The sequence below is a fragment of the Ostrea edulis genome, chromosome 4, assembly GCF_947568905.1.
Source record: "Ostrea edulis chromosome 4, xbOstEdul1.1, whole genome shotgun sequence".
NCBI lineage: Eukaryota > Metazoa > Mollusca > Bivalvia > Ostreida > Ostreidae > Ostrea > Ostrea edulis.
Window position 1 is genome coordinate 21,566,735 of NC_079167.1, and position 19,567 is coordinate 21,586,301.

The 19,567-nt window shown below is 36.6% G+C and overlaps 1 protein-coding gene across 2 annotated transcripts; it reads right to left on the bottom strand.

Annotated features, from left to right (window-relative positions):
* Positions 1-11,672: 11,672 nt before the first annotated feature.
* On the bottom strand, positions 11,673-15,458 carry LOC125669975 (protein Tob1-like). 2 transcript variants are annotated; one of them, XM_048904861.2, is made up of 2 exons: positions 15,302-15,458; positions 11,673-13,983 (listed from the first exon to the last, which is right to left on the bottom strand). In XM_048904861.2, the coding sequence occupies exon 2, from the start codon at positions 13,869-13,871 to the stop codon at positions 12,726-12,728; it is 1,146 nt and encodes a 381-aa protein (XP_048760818.1). In that variant the 5' UTR covers positions 13,872-13,983; positions 15,302-15,458; the 3' UTR covers positions 11,673-12,725. The 2 variants fall into 2 exon arrangements, with proteins under 2 accessions (XP_048760818.1, XP_048760817.1); XM_048904860.2 differs by lacking the exon at positions 15,302-15,458 and adding an exon at positions 14,771-14,993.
* Between the last annotated feature and the right edge of the window lie 4,109 nt (positions 15,459-19,567).

The window sequence follows — 19,567 nt, forward strand, 5'->3', positions numbered from 1 at the left end:
TGTGTTTTCACTGATTAGAGTTCTTCCTCTTTGAAAGAGGGTTGTTTTTTTATGTATATCGAATGAATATACTCACACTCCAATTAGCAATTATGCATTATGCACACAAAGAATGGATATAGGGTGAATGTGATGGGAAACTACTATGCACTACTCTCCATTCTTTAGTTTCGTTTGATTTCATATTAGGGAAAATAGGAGAAGGAAAGCCCCCACCCCTCATTTCTTCAGGTCTTTCACAATTCAGCACAGAAACCCCACCTTGGTCTGGTAGTGGATTTTGCAAGAGAATTACTGTTTAAAGTGGCATCTGAATTTACATTCTGCTCCTTGAACCCCATCTATATTGTTTATTTTGAACATTTTCCCTTGATGATTTTGATGCAATACTTAATAAATAAAACAAAAAATTTGAATTCTTTGGAATTCCCTCCTAATGTTGTAGCTAACACCTCCCCAGTTTTAAAAGTAAGTGAGAAATAATTATCAATGCAAAAACCCAAAATTATCAGAGAAAATTCGGTGTACCTTCTACCTAATTTCTGAACTTTTCAGTATTTACTAGTTCTGCTCTGTAAATCGACAAAATTATATTCATACATTGTTATTTGGTAAGAATAGCGTAAGACCTTGAAATAACCTTGAAACAAAAACAAGATTGTTCTGTATGTCAAAAAAAAGGGATACATTATAATGTTTTGCAGACAAAATATAAAACCTCAATGCCTCCAATGCATATGAGAAGCAATCTGAAAGTGGGTACTGTAGATAATTTGTATGTAGCAGCTCTAGAATGAGTGCATTCTTTTGACGCATAGAATTAGGGGATTTGGATTTTTTAAATATTGATAAGGTAATAGTATACAGATATTGACTAGGTCCTTGAACAACAGCTGTTTTGTTTGACCCAAAAATGGATCAGTTGCTTGCAGCCATATGTTGACATAATAACTTTTATTGCACACCTTCCTTAGGCTGATAAAATAACTGTTTTATTACACACCTACCATAGGCTGACATAATAACTGTTTTATTGTACACCTTCCATAGGCTGATATAGTAACTGTTTTATTACGCACCTTCCATAGGCTGATGTAATAACTTTTATTATACACCTTCCATAGGCTGATATAATAACTTTTATTACACACCTTCCATAGGTTGACATAATAACAGTTTTATTATACACCTTCCATAGGCTGACATAATAACTGCTTAATTACACACCTTCCATAGGCTGATATGATAAGTGTTTTATTACACACCTTCCATAGGCTGATATAATAACTTTTATTATACACCTTCCATAGGCTGATATAATATCTGTTTTATTATACACCTTACATAGGCTGACATAATAACTGTTTTATTACACACCTTCCATAGGCTGATATAATAACTTTTATTATACACCTTCCAATGGCTGATATAATAACTTTTATTATACACCTTCCTTAGGCTGATATAATAACTGTTTTATTGTACAACTTCCATAGGCTGATATAATACCTGTTTTATTATACCCCTTCCATAGGCTGACATAATAACTTTTATTATACACCTTCCATAGGCTGATATAATAACTGTTTTATAACACACCTTCCATAGGATGATATAATAACTGTTTTATTACACACCTTACATAGGATGATATAATAACTTTTATTACATACCTTCCATAGGATGATATAATTGTTTTATTGCACACCTTCCATAGGATGATATAATAACTTTTATTATACACCTTCCATAGGCTGATATAGTAACTGTTTTATTACACACCTTCCATAGGATGATATAATAACTTTTATTACACACCTTCCATAGGATATAATAACTTTTATTATACACCTTCCAAAGGCTGATATAGTAACTGTTATATTATACACCTTCCATAAGCTGATATAATAACTGTTTTATTACACACCTTCCATAGGATGATATAATAACTGTTTTATTACACACCTTACATAGGATGATTAATAAATTTTATTATACACCTTCCATAGGCTGATATAGTAACTGTTTTATTACACACCTTCCATAGGCTGATATAGTAACTGTTTTATTATACACCTTCCATAAGCTGATATAATATCTGTTTTATTACACACCTTCCATAGGATGATATAATAACTGTTTTATTACACACCTTACATAGGATGATATAATAACTTTTATTGTACACCTTCCATAGGCTGATATAGTAACTGTTTTATTATACACCTTCCATAGGCTGATATAATAACTTTTATTACACACCTTCCATAGGATGATATAATAACTGTTTTATTACACACCTTCCTTAGGCTGATATAGTAACTGTTTTATTATACACCTTCCATAGGCTGATATAATATCTGTTTTATTACACACCTTCCATAGGATGATATAATAACTGTTTTATTACACACCTTACATAGGATGATATAATAACTTTTATTGTACACCTTCCATAGGCTGATATAGTAACTGTTTTATTACACACCTTCCATAGGGTGATATAATAACTGTTTTATTACACACCTTCCATAGGCTGACATAATAACTGTTTTATTGTACACCTTCCATAGGCTGATATAGTAACTGTTTTATTACACACCTACCATAGGATGATATAATAACTTTTATTACATACCTTCCATAGGATGATATAATTGTTTTTATACACACCTTCCATAGGATGATATAATAACTTTTATTATACACCTTCCATAGGCTGATATAGTAACTGTTTTATTACACACCTTCCATAGGCTGATATAATAACTGTTTTATTACACACCTTCCATAGGCTGATATAATAACTGGTTTATTACACACCTTCCATAGGCTGACATAATAACTGTTTAATTATACACCTTACATAGACTGCTATAATAACTGAGGCAGATGTAGTAACTGTTTTATTATACACCTTCCATAGGCTGATATAATAACTTTTTATAATACACCTTCCACACGCTATTATAATAACTCTTTTATTGTACATTTTCAAATTTAAATTTTGTTCTTACTATATGCACATGGTTTGTCGACTTCCAACTTTCAACAAGACCGCCCGTGAGGATCCGGGTTAGAATGGGTCCTCAGTACCCCTTTCTTGTCGTAAGAGGCGACTAAATGGGGCGGTCCTTCAGATGAGACCGCAAAAACCAAGGTCCCGTGTCACAGTAGGTGTGGCACATAAAGATCCCTCTCTGCTCAAAGGCCGTAAGCGCCGAGCTTAATACTAAATTTTGCAGCCCTTCACCAGCAATGGTGACGTCTCCATATAAGTGAAAAATTCTCGAGAGGGACTTTAAACAATATACAATCAATAAAAATGATCACAAATTTTTTGAAATGAATATCGGAACGCAAACTGAATATAGTAAAAATGTAATCATTGATTATCAATTCGGATATTAATATAATCCTTTTGACTTGTTTCTCAATCTATTATAAGACATTGTTTGTAAACATTATTATCAAAGTATTTACGAATAAATATTGTTTAAATTAATTCGGATATTGGGTATGTTTTCTTTTAAACTAGCGGATACGTTGATATGTACGTGCACGCAATCACACTGTCTTGTTTATATATTATATATATATATACATATATTATTTATATATGTATGTGTGTGTGGTTTAACGTCTCTCTCTGTCAATAATCTTTCACTCATACGGAGACGTCACCAATGCCGGTGAAGGGATGCAAAATTTAGGCCTATGCTAGGCGCTTACGGCCTTTGAACAAAGAGGGATCTTTATGTGCCACACCTACTGTGACACGGGACCTTGGTTTTTGTGGTCTCATCTGAAGGACTGTCCCATTTAGTCGCCTCTTACGACAAGCAAGGGGTACTGAGGACAGGGAGGGATCTTTATCCAGCCACACCTACTGTGACACGGGACCTCGGTTTTTGCTGTCTCATCTGAAGGACCGCGCCATTTAGTCACCGCTTACGACAAGCAAGGGGTACTAAGGACCTATTCTAACCCGGATCCCCAACGGGATTTGTGTGTGTGTATATATATATATATATATATCGTACACACAAACACATACATATATATATCTACACTACCCACTTTCATATTGATAAGAGTTGGCAGTCGAGATGATATGATTTAATAATTTTATAAACCTGCTGGCATCAGATGTTAGTATGCTCTCAGGTTTGGAATTAATTTCTCTTTCAAGGGATTGATTATTATAATGGACAGTTCTATAATTGTTGATTGCAATCGATCCTTCATGAAAGACAAAATAGCATGCAACAAGAGCTTGTTCTCTGCATGCCGCTCCACAGTGTATTCTCTACAGACATATAAATGCTATTGTTTTTTATGTCTCTTGTTTAATCACAACTAGTCATATATTTAAAAAAGTGTTTTCCCAATTACATAAATTGATAATTTGTTTGGAGAGACTGATTATATTATTAAACATCACAAATGGGTTTGTCAGTCTGTTAGCCGGAGGAAAGCTTGTCCTATCATAGGTAAACAGCGTCGTGGGCTCGGCCCGGATTTGTTCTGATTGCTGTAAAATGGCGGTGGATGATAACTTCCTATTGTAATCAATGACTGGGTTTTATCAATCTGACAAGAGTTCAGGATGACAGGATATTGAAATCGAGACAACGAAATCAGCTCCGAGTTTTGTAAGCCTGACTGCAAGGGTAAACAGGAAGTGAACAGGAAAACCGATTGGAAATAAACTTGACGAGATTTTTGGAGCATATAAGACTTGACAGGTTCTGGTCTCCAAGTTTGTCGGGAATCTATCAGCTATTTAGTTTTCCAACTCCCTGATGGTGTTTTTGGCAGTGTTCAAAGACATAAAAAAAAAATACGATTTCATTCTTAGAAATGTTATCTTTGAAGAGGTGAAATTCAATAGCAATGAATGAGCGCGCCAGTTCTGGTCTTCATTGATTATACCGTTAAAGGACGATCTGTACAACCCAGGAAAAAACTATTTCTGTCGCCATATTCTTGTCTTTCTATACGCTTTATAAAATCGTGTTCATTGACGTCATAAACCCTTTCTGGTAGTGAGGACACTGCGAGATGGGAATGGCTTGGTTAAATGCGCCTCTAACTTATTGTTATTGACAAGATCAAAACTGTCACATTAACAAGTACTGTTTCTGTTTCAGTTTGTCAGATCTCGGCCGAACTCCCGTCTCGCAAATCCGGCATGTACACGGATATTAGTTTAAACACATTTTCTTTTCTAAATTGCAGTGATGTTAATATTCATTGGTTAGGGACTGGGGAAAACTTCATGTTTGTGGAGTTATTAGCCACTTTCGTATGATGTTCGTATTTAAGCATTTTCTCTGTATGAGATCCGGGTATGGAGTCTGACAACAGATCAGACAATATCCGGTCGCGTGCCAGGGAAAGAATTGCTAAGGATGGAGGTCCCAGTCGGCGAGGAATGAAATGGTTGATTGAAACAGCACGACACTACACAACTACACCTGCTCAATAACAAAATCCCGAACAAATCCGGCCAGTGGACCTTATTCAGATTTCACTCGCAGCAGACCCAGACTAATTTCAACAAGCTCCGCGCTAATGACGTCATGACATGGCCGCAAGAACTTTAAATCATTAAAGAATTATTCATTTCTAAGTATATATCGTGACTTTGTTAAAACCCGCTGTCTTTGATATTGTTGTTACACGTAAACCACGGGATTGTCTGTGGAATCGGATGATCACTTTCCATCTCCTGGTGAAAATGCCTCGCACTCCTCAGTCATAAATATGTATACGTCACAAACATTTGAGTTTGATTTGCTCCAAAATTTCGTTTGTAGAAAAACAATACTTAGAATTTCATGAGAAATGACCATTGGAATACTAGATTCTGTCGGGATACGGCAAGAAATTGATAGTTTGGAATATGTCTGAACTAAAACTGAGCGTGAATATGCAATTTCCAGACCAGGGGAAAAGTCGGATTGTATTAAGGCACATGATGTGTTTCATTGGTATTGGTTTCAATGATTTAGGGCTTTAAAGCCATCATGGAACCCCTATAAGCGATCAAGCTAGATTTAATTAGAAAATGACACGTGCATGCTCCTTAATATACTAATCTGGGCGAGTACAATTGATTGATCCCTCCTTTAATGTACTGAACATGGTGTTCATTTTTCTTTGAGGTTACCTGCAGTGTTTAGTGTGGAAAATTTAATATTAAACAATTGTTGCGAGATATAGATAATTTTAGCCGTTGGTGGGTTCCGATATTAGAGGTAAATTTCCCCTTTATTTCGCCAACCTCTTAGCCACCGGAAGTCTATTTTGTATTGCTTATAGAATTAATGAGATTGATCACTGTTCGTTATCGAAGTATTACGAGGTAACCTTAATATGTTCATGGCATTACCCCCAGGATAAAGGGCGCAGATTCTAGGACACTTAATCCTGTTAAAGGTTTAAGTTTAAAATTCCAACTTTGTAATGGAGTGATGTTAGAGAATTGTACTTTGTAATGGAGTGATGTTAGAGAATTGTACTTTGTAATGGAGTGATGTTAGAGAATTGTGCTTTGTACAATGAAAGCTGTGACTAGAGGACGCGTCATGACATTTAAACAAGGTCTGGGACTCTGGTAAAAATATATATTGAAATGAAATTTTGTCTAAGTAATGGAAAGGCTATTGAGGGTCATACCTAATACCAAGGTCATCAAGTGATCTTGTTCGAAGGTCATGATAAAGCAAATTTAAAATGGGTTTTTTTTTCAGGTCACAACGAAGTAATGGAAAACCGCTAGAGGCTCATTAGCATAAAGACTGTCAGCAACAGTAAAAAAAAATATTTAAAATTCTTGCCTATAACTTTGTTGTGGTAAAAACACTAGAGCATACTTAATACACAGCGTTTATGTCATGACCTTTAACAATGACTTGGTCAAGGTCACTAGTGGAAAAATGAAATTATTATATAGGTAATTGATTTGTAATAAAGATACATTACAGGTTCATTCTTGGTAAAAGAAATGTCTCTAGTCAGGTGATGTGTAGTAAACCATGCATCAAGGTCATTAGGATAAAGTGATGACCACTAGTAAACGGAGGTCGATTTATATCCGAGCCCTAACTAAGTAATGGAGAGTCAATATATGTTCTTGCTTAGCACACAGATTGTATAAAGTAAAGTAACATGTAGAGATCTTGAAGATAGGTTATAAGGTCAAAGTCATTAGTAAAAAAATGTTTAGATTATCTTCCTATCCATAGCTTTGGTAGGGAATGGTATTAGTGACACTTAGTTGATAAACAGATTGCTTATGGCCACATTGTGTGAAATAACCTTAACCGATGATATTTTGCAAAGGTCAAGGTCAACAATTTGATTTCTTTTCCAAGCTCTGTAATTGAGAATTGTTTGATGCTCGTGCTTGATAAAAGAAATAACATTGTGGCCACATTGTACTTTATGACCTAATACCAAGTTCACAACTTTAAAATGTTTGTCTGGGCCATACATTAGTGGTGCATTATAGGATAGACATTAAAGACTCATAATTCTTTCAATAAATCCTTATGGCAAGATTGTTGTGACCATCAAGAAAGGTCGTTTGCTAAAGTGAAAATCTTATTCTTCACATATTTGTAATGCAGAGAGCAACTCAATATATGAAGACAGAGTGCTTTTGGACAAATGGTTGTACTGACCTTAAATCAAGGTCATTTTGACAAACGTCACGCATAAATTTGGTCTTTTCCATTTTTGTCAGTCTTTAGGTTAGCGATTTTGAAAACCACATGGGATGAATGCTATGTGGGGACAAACAAATGTGCATTTGCTCTCTACATCACAATTATACCAGCGGCGTCGTCAACTTTTCACATTTTCATCTCCTTCTCCAGAACCACTGGATCAATTTTAACCAAACTTTGCACATGTCATCTTTGGGTGAAGAAGATTTAAGTTTATTCAAATGAAGGGTCATGCCCCCTTCAAAGGGGAGATAATTGCAAAAATAGGGTGGGGTCACTTAAAAATCTTCTCAAGAACCACTGGGCCAGAAGAGCTGAAATTCATATGAAAACTTCCTGACATAGTGCAGATTCAAGTTCGTTAAAACCATGATGCCCGAGGGTAGGGTGGGGCAACAATAGGGATCAATGGTTTACGTGGGAATATATAGGGGAAATCTTTTAAAATCTTCTGAAGAACCACTGAGCCAAAAAAGTTTACATTTACATGAAAGCTTCCTGATGTAATGCAGATTCAAGTTTGTTAAAACCATGACCCCTGGAGGTAAGATGGGACCACTATGGAGGACCAAAGTTTTACATACAAATATACAGGAAAATATTTTAAAATCTCCTCAAAAATCTTCTCAAGAACCACTGGGCCAGAAAAGTTAATATTTACATGAAAGCTTCCTGACATAGTACAGATTCAATTTTGTAAAAATCATAGCCCCTGGAGGTAGGTTGGGCCCACAATAGGGGATAAAAGTTTTACATAGAAATATATAAGGAAAATCTTTAAAAATCCTCTTCTCAAGAACCACTGGGCCAGAATAGCTGAAATTCATATGAAAGCTTCCTGACATAGTGCAGATTCAAGTTTGTTAACATCACGGCCCCTGGGGGTAGGGTGGGACCACTATATGAGATCAAAGTTTTACATATAAATATGTAGTGAAAATCTTTCAAAAACTTCTCAAGAACCACTGGGCCAGAAAAGTTTACCTTTACATGAAAGCTTTCTGATATGGTACAGATTCAAGTTTATAAAAAGTATCTCCCCACCGGAGGTTGGGAGGTTAGATCCACAATAGGGATCAAGGTTTTACATGCGAAAATTTAGAGGAAATCTTTAAATATGGGTCAAGTTGACTCAGATGAGCGATGTGGCCCATGGGCCTCTTGTTTCTAAAATATATTCAATTAGTGCTTAATTATACACCCCAGCAATCGAAGTTTGGTATATTGGTTCCACTTCGTCGGTGGACGCAGTTTGTCCTGAGATTTTCGCGGAGGCTGCTTATTCATTTTATGTTAAATTTTATGGAGATATTGTCGTACACCTGGAATTTTCAGACATCTTCGCTAGCATTTACGATCCACTCCGCTTCTCTGCAAGCGGAAATGATTTTCAGATTGATTCGTTCAATTTTAAGAAAGTATTGGCCATTGTTTTTTCATGATATTTCTGTAACGTCTGACAATATCCTCCCGCACAAACAACTTTGTGGGGAGGGGTGTTTTTTGTTTCACCATGCTTGTCTTTTCATCCATCCATCCTTTATTTGGACAATTAATTGGTTTCACTTAGTTCAGTGTAGATTAAAGTTGGTGACTAAAGAACCACATGTATTCCGTGTTTACTCAAATTATCATTGCCTCCTAATTACACTGTGAAAATTGACAAAAATCGAGGTCAAAGAATTTAGCTTAGCCTGTAACTAGTGATTAGGTCAAACATGGATAATTCTGAAACTTGTGTCTTTCGGGTATTCAGTTATACAAAATTGCAAACAAGCTGATGTGGATGAGCCGCGGAGTGGGGGGGGGGGGGGGGGTCAGTCTTGTTAGGACGCGTCTAGTTGATTACCGTAAATTATAAAAATCATAACTGAGAATAAGTTTTCAAGTTCACAGAAATTATGTGACGGTTTGACCGACATTAATAAATTAGGCATTTATTTGTCAAATTTTCGCACCCAGAAAAGTAATTATATAATTGAAATTCTCTTTAAAACTAAGAAATTGATTATCTTTCACTTTAATTTCAATTTGACGAAGTAAATCTGACCTTGAAAGTGGAGGTCATGCTCATGATATATTTTTACGGAATTCATTGTGTGTAATTAAAAAGGGGTTTTAAATTCCCCTATTGATACAAGATAAACGGATTTTAGACATTTATTACACTAGAAGGGAAAAATTTGTCTTTGGTGGTGAAAATTTTGTTAGCTAGAAACACGAAATTGTATTTAAAACAGTTGTACTATTATCATATATCATATGAATATCTACTATTTATAAAATAAAACCTTATCTAAGATAATATTACAAAATGTGTATGTATCTCTCTATTTATGACTGTTATATTCGCCATATGTAGTTTATTACGGAAGGTCGATAAGGAGAGGTTACTATGGCAATCCATAATTACCCAGAAACCCTTAGTTGATACTGTTTTAATGTTTTGCTACCATTGCCAGCTAAAATAATCTCTAATGATAAAACAAAATTCATTGAGCTGTTGATATCCAGTGACCCGTGCCATCCGTTCCCTGAATGTAGACAAAAATAAAAACTCGTGTTATTATGTTTATCATTTGTCATATGATGATCGTGTCCGGCATGCCATCCAATTTGACCATCACCCCTCTGACCGTCACTGTTTCGATAAATATGCAATAACACGGAATCCTGGAGATAATTGGTTCAATCTGAGCGTCTTTAAACAGGACCGAACGATTGCGAATCGATGTGTTATTCTGACAACTGATTTGCAATTCTTGTTTCCGTCTTGCGGTTGGTCGTTTCCACAAATTATACTCCGTAAATGTGAAAATTAGAACAGCAATGATATGGCTAACATCAAATGTGCATGTATTTTTACTCAAGTGCCAGTGCGCTTATCCCGTGGAGATCCGGGTTAGATTAGGTCCCCAGTACCCCTTGTCGTAAGAAGCGACTAAATGGGGCGGATGAGACTGCAAAACACCAAGGTCCCATGTCACAGCAGGTGTGACACGATAAAGATCCCTCCCTGCACAAAGACCAAAAGCGCCGAGCATAGGCCTAAATTTTGCAGCCCTTCATCGGCAATGGTGACGTCTGTATATTAGTGAAATTTTTTCGAGCGGATCGTTAAACAATATACGATGACATATACTTATTTTAGTTATTATGTTCATCACGTGTGTCACTTAGATTCAGATTAATGACTAACCAGGTTAGCTAAACAGCCCACTACAAGGCTAGAACCTGTGACCCGAGAGTCAAGCCCAAGGCCATGCTCATGCCTATCCCAGGTTGAATAATAAAAGCTGATTACGTATACTTGTAATTTTGTGTAGCTAAGGTACAAATTAATCGATGAACAATATTTCGTTTTGATTTTCGTTTATTCAGTGCCTATTTGTATTTCCTTTCAGCTTGTTTGAAGGTGATTTTATTCGCATGTCGCCGTTTTAGTTTGTTGTCGCATTACAATATGCTAGTACTTTTCAAACGGTATATTATAAAATCCTGATGTCTATGGTTAACAGGAAGAATATAATATCCTTGTAGTCTTCTAATAATACACCAGAGAAATTTATTATGGATGAAAAGTGGAGGATATGTACAATAGTATTTTGAAATTGAAAATTTTCCAAAATTTATTTTATTTAGTCAAAATATTAAGTTTTAGGAGAAAGTAATCTGAAAGGGGGAAAATTAAAATCCCTGTTGGACTTCAACCCGCGATCTACTGATCAGCAATTGACCGGTTTTTTTTTCTCCTCTCTCTCTGTCTTTTATTTGAAATCGACACGTTAATTGACCCAGCTCAAATTTCAAATCAATAGATACATATTGCTGATATTTATATTTTCATTCATGTTTTAAAACGAAGTCGGCTATTATGACGAAGTCATATACCTCCTCAAGTTAAAAGGGGGGAAATCACACATGAAGAACGAAATCTAAAAATACCAATTTTATTACAAACTTAAAAATATGTAGCAATATAAACAATACAGTTCTCAAACATAGAAGGCCATGGAAATGAATGATTATTGCACAACGCTCACACCCACCTAACTGGACCGACAAAGACAGGTGCTCGTTTTGGCGTGGGGTCCCACTGGTCAATATTATATACTTATCAGCACTCAGGACGGATTCCTAACTAGGAACGAGCGCTATCAGCAAGCCGCACTTATTGCTCCCAATGGACATAAAAAGGTGAAAAATGGGTTAAAAGTTAGCAGTTTCCTTGGGGAATCTAAGGTTAATATTAGAATTTTTTTCAATTCTTTTTTTTTTTTTTTCAGTTATGGTATAGGTGTCATTCACAACTATTTGTTGCATTACGTCAATTAATGCTACTAAACTCAGTATTTGCAGGTAAACACCAAATCGTGTTATGGAAGGTGAAGATAACGGAATAATATTGATAATTAAAATGCTACAGCAGTAATTAGGACCAGTGGCGGAAACACCTGTCGGTGTGGCCAGGTAACATTGAATAATGAACATGGTGTGTATAAATAGGCTCTATCAAAATGACGCTGGACATTCCGTAGAAAACCTAATTCCCCATCTGTATATACATATACCATCATAAAAAGTGTACGAATATATAATCTTTTGTACGAACGTTCTCTTGAAAAAATTATAACTAATATAAAAATAATTTAACTGCTTAGCTATATAACACATGATATAATATGTGGAATATCTAATAAAAACAATAAATCTCCACTATTTCACATTTGTAGAATATATCGCTCTACTATGGGACTGTAATACGATAATTGATGCCCTCCAAAATTCATGTAAATAAATACTATATGTCACGAATGGCTGCACGAACCAAACCCAGCTACAACCATGAATATCGAGATAGGTGATAATTATTGTCTCATAGCACAGATGAACACCGAAGGTCTGTGACGAATATTAGGAGTCTCTAGAAAACGTCTACGTTAAACACGTCGTGTGTCGTCGTCTTCTGATCTATCCACTGACCAGTTCCTAGTTAGCCAACAGCATGTGAGGAAACTGAGCGTTGTAGGAAAGGTTCACATTTATCCCATCCATAAACGACTTATCCGCTTCCGGTGACACGGTTGCGGAATTTGCGGGAGATGTCAGTGGAGACGAAGTTGACATAAAGTCGTTGAAGTGACCAGACGCGTAGCCTTGACTGGACATTGGTGATCTGACGACCCCGCTTTCACTGAGTGGTGAGGGCGGACTACTCCCATGCTGTGGTGAGTGAAGCAGGTGTTGCTGTTGGTGATGGAGTTGTTGCTGGGACAGGAAAACACGGTTTTTCTGATCCATGTAAAATTCGAGGCGTGGATCTCTTGGAGATAAGGAGCGTGGTCTTTGTGGAGAACAATAGCCAGTAGCAGGAGGGTGGAGCACTGAAGATCGCTGCCGGAAGTAGTTACCTAGCTCTGTTGGCGAGAGACGCGTGGGTCTTTTGGCGTTGGTTTTCAGTTTTGTGGATCCAAATTTTGTTTGGGCAAACGATGCTGCTGTAAATCGAGGAACAGCGTTTTCTTTTGACACATGTGTGGCTGGCGGCGTGGGTCTGGATACTGTAGAACTGAACAGGGATCCGGATGGTGAAGTGGACGCGCTCGCGGACCACCCTTTTGATGACGTCGGTGATGACGGAGACAACATTACAGGCGATAAACAGAGATTGTTTAAAGAGGCCGACAAATTGTCGATTGGTTTGAAACACTGAGCATCAGGATTGAATGTACGTCCCGCTGCCTGGACCTCGCGATCAGCGGTTTCTTCAGTACTCTCATCCTTTCTATCACTGTATAAAATTTTTATTTGACCCTTTTCGCCGATGCGATATGAAACTTCTGCGGGGTCTATCCAGATAGTAAGTTCTGCGGGCAAATATGTCTTGACTTCCTCCAGAGACAATCCGCACTCAGACGCGGCATGGATAAACACAGGGTCGACTTTTTCGCCGTTCATTCGTACGCACCTGAAGCCCGAACCTTTAAAGGGTTTGTCTGGATACCAATGACCTTGAAACTTTTTCTTCAATCCTCTCTCCAATTCCTCTGCCAGCATGTCAACCCTTCGTCTTGGTAATTTATTGTACAAATAAGATATGACAAAGTTAAGAGCAACTGATACTTCCACGTGCATTTTGTAGTTTACTGAGTGGTCAATGGGTGGTTTCTTTTTATATCTAAAACTCAATCCCCTTTGATCTTCAGACGTCTTTGTACTGTCTTTGTCACTACGAATCGGAAGAACGCTAAAAAATAAAAAAGAAATGTTTGGTAGTCTAACACGATTGTGATGAATCAATAATTCATAGCGTGTCTTACACGACACAGCTGTTATACGTAAATCTATAGGTAACAGTCAATACCCAACCACTATTGTGCAGTGAACCAACAGACCCCCCTCCCCAACCCAACTCTCTCTCCCGACGAAAACAACAACTCTCTGCACCACTAAAGGTTATCATGACAGCAAAGGTTACAAGAGTCAATGTTTCCTATTTAATGTTGGGGTGATATTTTGGTAAACATATCTTTTTCTAGCAGATTTTATAGATTTACTGTCATCTGAGGAAACCTGGCACTAGCTTGGCTTTGTAAATAAAAAAAATTTCAAGAATTTTGTATTGTTCTCGTCGTCTTGTTTTCATCCGAGTGTTTACATTTGTATCGTGTTTGGGATAGCTGGTATCCCCCGCAGAGAGTGCCGCGGAAGCTGTGGATTCGGAGGAGTATTATTTTCTACGAAAATATCGGAATGCACTTTCATGACAAACAACATACTCTATCAAAAGGAATCCATAGATTAGCATTGCATTGACGTCAGAGGGGGATGGGGAAACATATTGACGAGTCTAAGTAAAGTGTTTGTCCAAGTTCATCAAAAGTCACGGTGCATGCGATACGTCCAGACGCTCATGTAGAAGTGCTGGTCAACTTTAATTAATTTTTAAGATACTATTTTTAACTACGATGGTTTAGTAATGTGCGTGATCTTTATTGTATATGAAAGCTGTATAGAAGTAAACTTTTACTAACCTTGATGTCAGCGCTGTTTTCAGATGCGAGATAACAGTTATCATAAAATTACCCCTATTTATCGGGCACCAGGCAGTGCAGTCGCTATATAGTTGTAATGCATAAATTTATTGCCGAACTCGGGCCCTACATATCGTCAAGTGGGGTCGGTTTTGTTTCCCTGAGCCTATTATTCTCTTACATGTGTTATCAGAAGCAATACACAAAATGCATTGAATACCAAAACACATATTGCGAAGATAACACTACGGTAAATATAGGCTTATGACGTAAAACTGTTTCACCTTCAAACTTCGCAGACGAAGAAGCGAAAGATGTGAACGTGCAGAAAAAAATCGTAAAAATATATAATATATATCAGACAGAATTACATATTAAATACCTAAGTACCAGACTATAGGCCCATCAAACAGATAACATGATCACCTTGTCTTACCATATGGTTGATTCACGAAAACTCAGCGCATCATGCATTTCCAGGTACATAACCAGAAATTTATGTAGAATATGAATTAAGGGAAAATAACTTACCTTAGAGGAGATTTTATCCAGTTTGAATTACGTGAGGGGAGCCGAGTTTATACATTGGTACAGTGTTATCTAAGTCTGTATTGAAATGATTCCCTCCCCGTATGTTTATCTGTCTTTATGGATGTCGTGGTTAGCTGTGCTATAAATACAGACCTCATTAATATTCATGAGCTCGCAATAATACATAATTGCGCCACGAAGCCTTGGCTACATCTTGTTCGGGATAGATTTTTGCAATCATGTTGTTTTATCTGGGTAGTTTTTATTTTTTAAGTTCAGATCGTTTTTGAAGTGACTTTTAGAGGAACCATATTGTAGCAGACGATTTCCATTGTGAGGGCATTGATTAACGATTCTTTTTGCGACCTTTAACCTGAACATAGATTATGCAAATTGATTTATACCTTGTGCCAGGTTGCAAGATCGACATAATTGATGATCAATTCAGTTACTGGCGTACAATGAATGTAATTTGTAGTTATTGGAGCAGTCTTTTGTGAGGAGCTCTAAGACGATACAAAACTACATTTCCTCAATATTTCGATTTTCATTGGGTTTTTTCCATATTTTATTTCTTTATTTTCATTTTCATTTTTTGCAATTTCAGTTTAGCACTGTTACAGCAAAATGCGACTATTATACGTACTTGTAGTGTGCGGATAATTCTTAACAATATACAACTGATGATGAATTCAAACAGGAAGTGAGAATCATCCAATGCGAAACATCGGTGATGTATCAGTTGGGAGTCACCTTGAGTTACAGAGAGAGAGAGAAAATGAGAGGCCACCTGCCGACATATACATGTTAAACCACTACGGAAGTGGACATCTATGCTTAATGTCATGTTAAGGGAACGCATTAATTTGGTTTCAAATGTTTCTTTATTTGACGTCATTGCAAATACTAGTACTTAGGCCTACTTTTCCCCCGTTTTTAAGTACACTGGCTAGAAATATGGTTCCATGCGACTATTTTATATATAACTTAGTCTTTTTTTCCTAATTTGTGTCGTGTATTACCTTAGGTGTAAGAAGTGCATAAACGATTTGTAAGAGGCCGTATGGTACAATCACGACTTGTCGGAGGAATTCATGAAACTCGGAAAAGCATCCTGTAATATGATGTTAACACAAGTAACATCCCTGCCAATTACGTGAACGGTTCTGTCAGACGAATCTCGGGCAGTCACATTGCCCATTAAAGCACCGTGTAATTTTTACACCGTTTGTCCCATTAAAATTATATTTATATCCTAGAATAGCCCAACTACTAACAGCAAATCAATGGCTTTGTTTAAAGCTTCATTTCAAGATCAAATATCGGTAATAATGCAAGTAATATATATGGTGTGCAAACCTCTTGTTTTGAATGACACCTTTCTATGGAAACTAAAGACACAATCAAGGAACTTCACTTTAATTAAAACTATTGTAAATTTTTGTATATATACAAGACAGCTCTATTTTAGGATCTGTCAAATGCGCTAAATTATTTTCATTTACATACAGTTACATTTTTTTTTAAAAACTATAACGTGATGAAAGATTTGTAATTCTCCGAGAGTAGAAACAGTACCACGCATCCATTACTACCCATAACTCGCACTATGACCATTCTGTTGGGGTGTTTTATTCCGACGACGTTTATGCAAATTGTGCAAACGAAATAAAATTCGAACACGGAAGTATGCTCTTGTTTTGACGCGATCTTTGCGTTTGGCACAATTTTAACTTCATACATTACTGGAGGAAAGATCCTTGACTTCTAATGGCTTCTTGGTCGTGTCTCCGTGTATCCGGTATTTACGTCATGTAATTGTGTATCTTCTGAGTCTGTCAGGGAGAAAATTAATGAAATAACCGTATTATCGATTTATCATAATCGCTGGTCACGTGATTCAAGACACGTGCCGAGTGCGGGTGATTTGATACGAGAGCCTGCCGTCCAGTTCAAAGTAAAGTTATAGTTTTATTTATAAGAATTATTTTTTCCCGTACAAAGTCACTTCAAAATGGGATGTGGATGAATCAACCATTCTTGGACAAATTTCCCACGATTTTCTGTCATTATTCTTCTAGGTATCAAAAGGTCAAGGTCACCATAAAGCAGTAGTACTCATGATTTTATGAATTTAAGTAATCAAAATTTACATGTTATGACGTATGTCTTGTGGTACCTACGACCTTACAGAATGACCTTGTTGAAGAAGTTCCACACCTACCGACAGTAAATCGATACGCACGGATAACAGATATATAAAGGTGCAATAAACTCCCCCTCAATAAATGAATGTGACGAAGATAAACTTCAAAGAGCATCCCTAATACGTATCGAGTTCCACATTACATTTAAAGCAACCCTTTCCTGATTCCGATTTCATATCTAATTCTGCTTTAACCTTTAGACATGATTAAATCAATGTGAAATGTTGTATTCTGACAGTGTAATGTACTCACTGCTAGCTGTTTGTCGAACAAAATACTGAGACTTTACTCCCGACCGTCAGGTTTAACGAATCAAAGAGCTTAGCAGTCCTTACCAATTTTAAAAACATTTCCGTGTAGTTAGGAGAACCTACTATTTTAGTTCAATTCAATTCATGCATATATCATGATATGGTTATATTTGATACGAGTTACCATGATCATTCCAATTAGATTTTTATATAATTATTATCTCCTCGCAAGAATGTTGCAGAAGATATAGTAACTTGCCCATGCGTGCGTGCGTGTGCATCCGGGAAAATGTTGTGGGCAACACGTGAAGTGCACTGTTTCGGGTTTCAGTCTAATACTTGCTGCAGAAGTGGCAGATGGAGGGATTGCTTTCTGGATCGAAAGGCCAAGGTCACAAATATAATTCCAATTTTTAGAATTTGAGTACTTTCTGGACACCTTATGAAGCGTACCATGTGAGATTTCAGTCTCATACTTGGAGATGGTAAGTGGAAAGACGTTATAGACGAATAAAATGTTGTAGAAATAAAAACTATTCATCTATCTACATTCTATTCTCACCAGATACATACAGCTATGAGTATTGCATGGTGGGACCCCCCCCCCCCCCCCGACCGTTCCTATGTTTATGTATAGAGGGAATGCTTAAATGGAGTTAAAAGAAAATTAAAAACGTTAGCAATAAGCTTGATCTGGGACCTATCATTAAATGGCCTTTTGTCCATAGTTTTTCCATAGCTTTTTCCCTACTACTGAGTTGCTTCTTATCTAAATGACATGTTTGATTGTCGGTAATGCATGTGTTCAATATTTTATGTATTAAACATTATTTTGTCGGTGTTGGAAACCAGACCAATTAAGATTTTGTCAAAATGGTAATATTGGTAATAATGATAAATTTATCAAATGGTATTTATGAAGTGCAGGTCTATTCAATGCAAGGGATACTGTGATTTTTTTATTGCATATTTATGAATGACTGACGTTTATGGTAGATGTGCACAGGTGCACGGGAAAAGCATTATCAGAAACATCACAGAGGAAGAGGATTTATTTACAATTTGTAGTCGCATTAAAAATGTACGGTGGTATATTTAGGACATGCATATATATATATATTACTTCTTATTTTGGAAAATATTATGTCGTTAAAAATTATTTAGTTTAAACTTGAAATTTGACTTCTCTTTTAACACGTCCACCGCTCAAAGTAGTTCCCTGTTTGACTGTCTGTCATCTCTGAATTTGATCTGCCTGTAGACTGTACACGCTTTCGTGTCGCCATAACCATTTACTTTCTAAGCTCTGAATGTGCGTTCAAGATCGTTGCAGCTACGTAGTGGCTAGATAGTGCTATGAAATTGAACGAACATCTAGGCTAGCCCTACATAGAGATAACAAGGGTTAATTCATACAGTGCATTCAATAGACCTAGATATCTAGCATAGCAGCTAGGCTAGCTGATACGATCTTGAACGCAGACCTGCTTTCGACGTTACGTGACCATAGATATTTCTGGGCGTTTATTATCCGACTCGGAGATTAAATAAATAGGAAATTTACTTGATGACTTTTAATCTGCAGAGCCCTATAGTGTATCAGACTTCCACCAGAGTTCGTTTGCACACAAACTAAATTATTATGGAATGGGGATTTCCCAGGACCCCTAACTTTATAGGTGAAGAGTAGTACAGATATCATATAACTTCATGAAAAAAGCCATATGGAGCGCCAAATTAACATAAACTCAAATAATTGAAGATATCTTCAATTATTTGAAGATATCATCAATTCATTTGATGCGCGC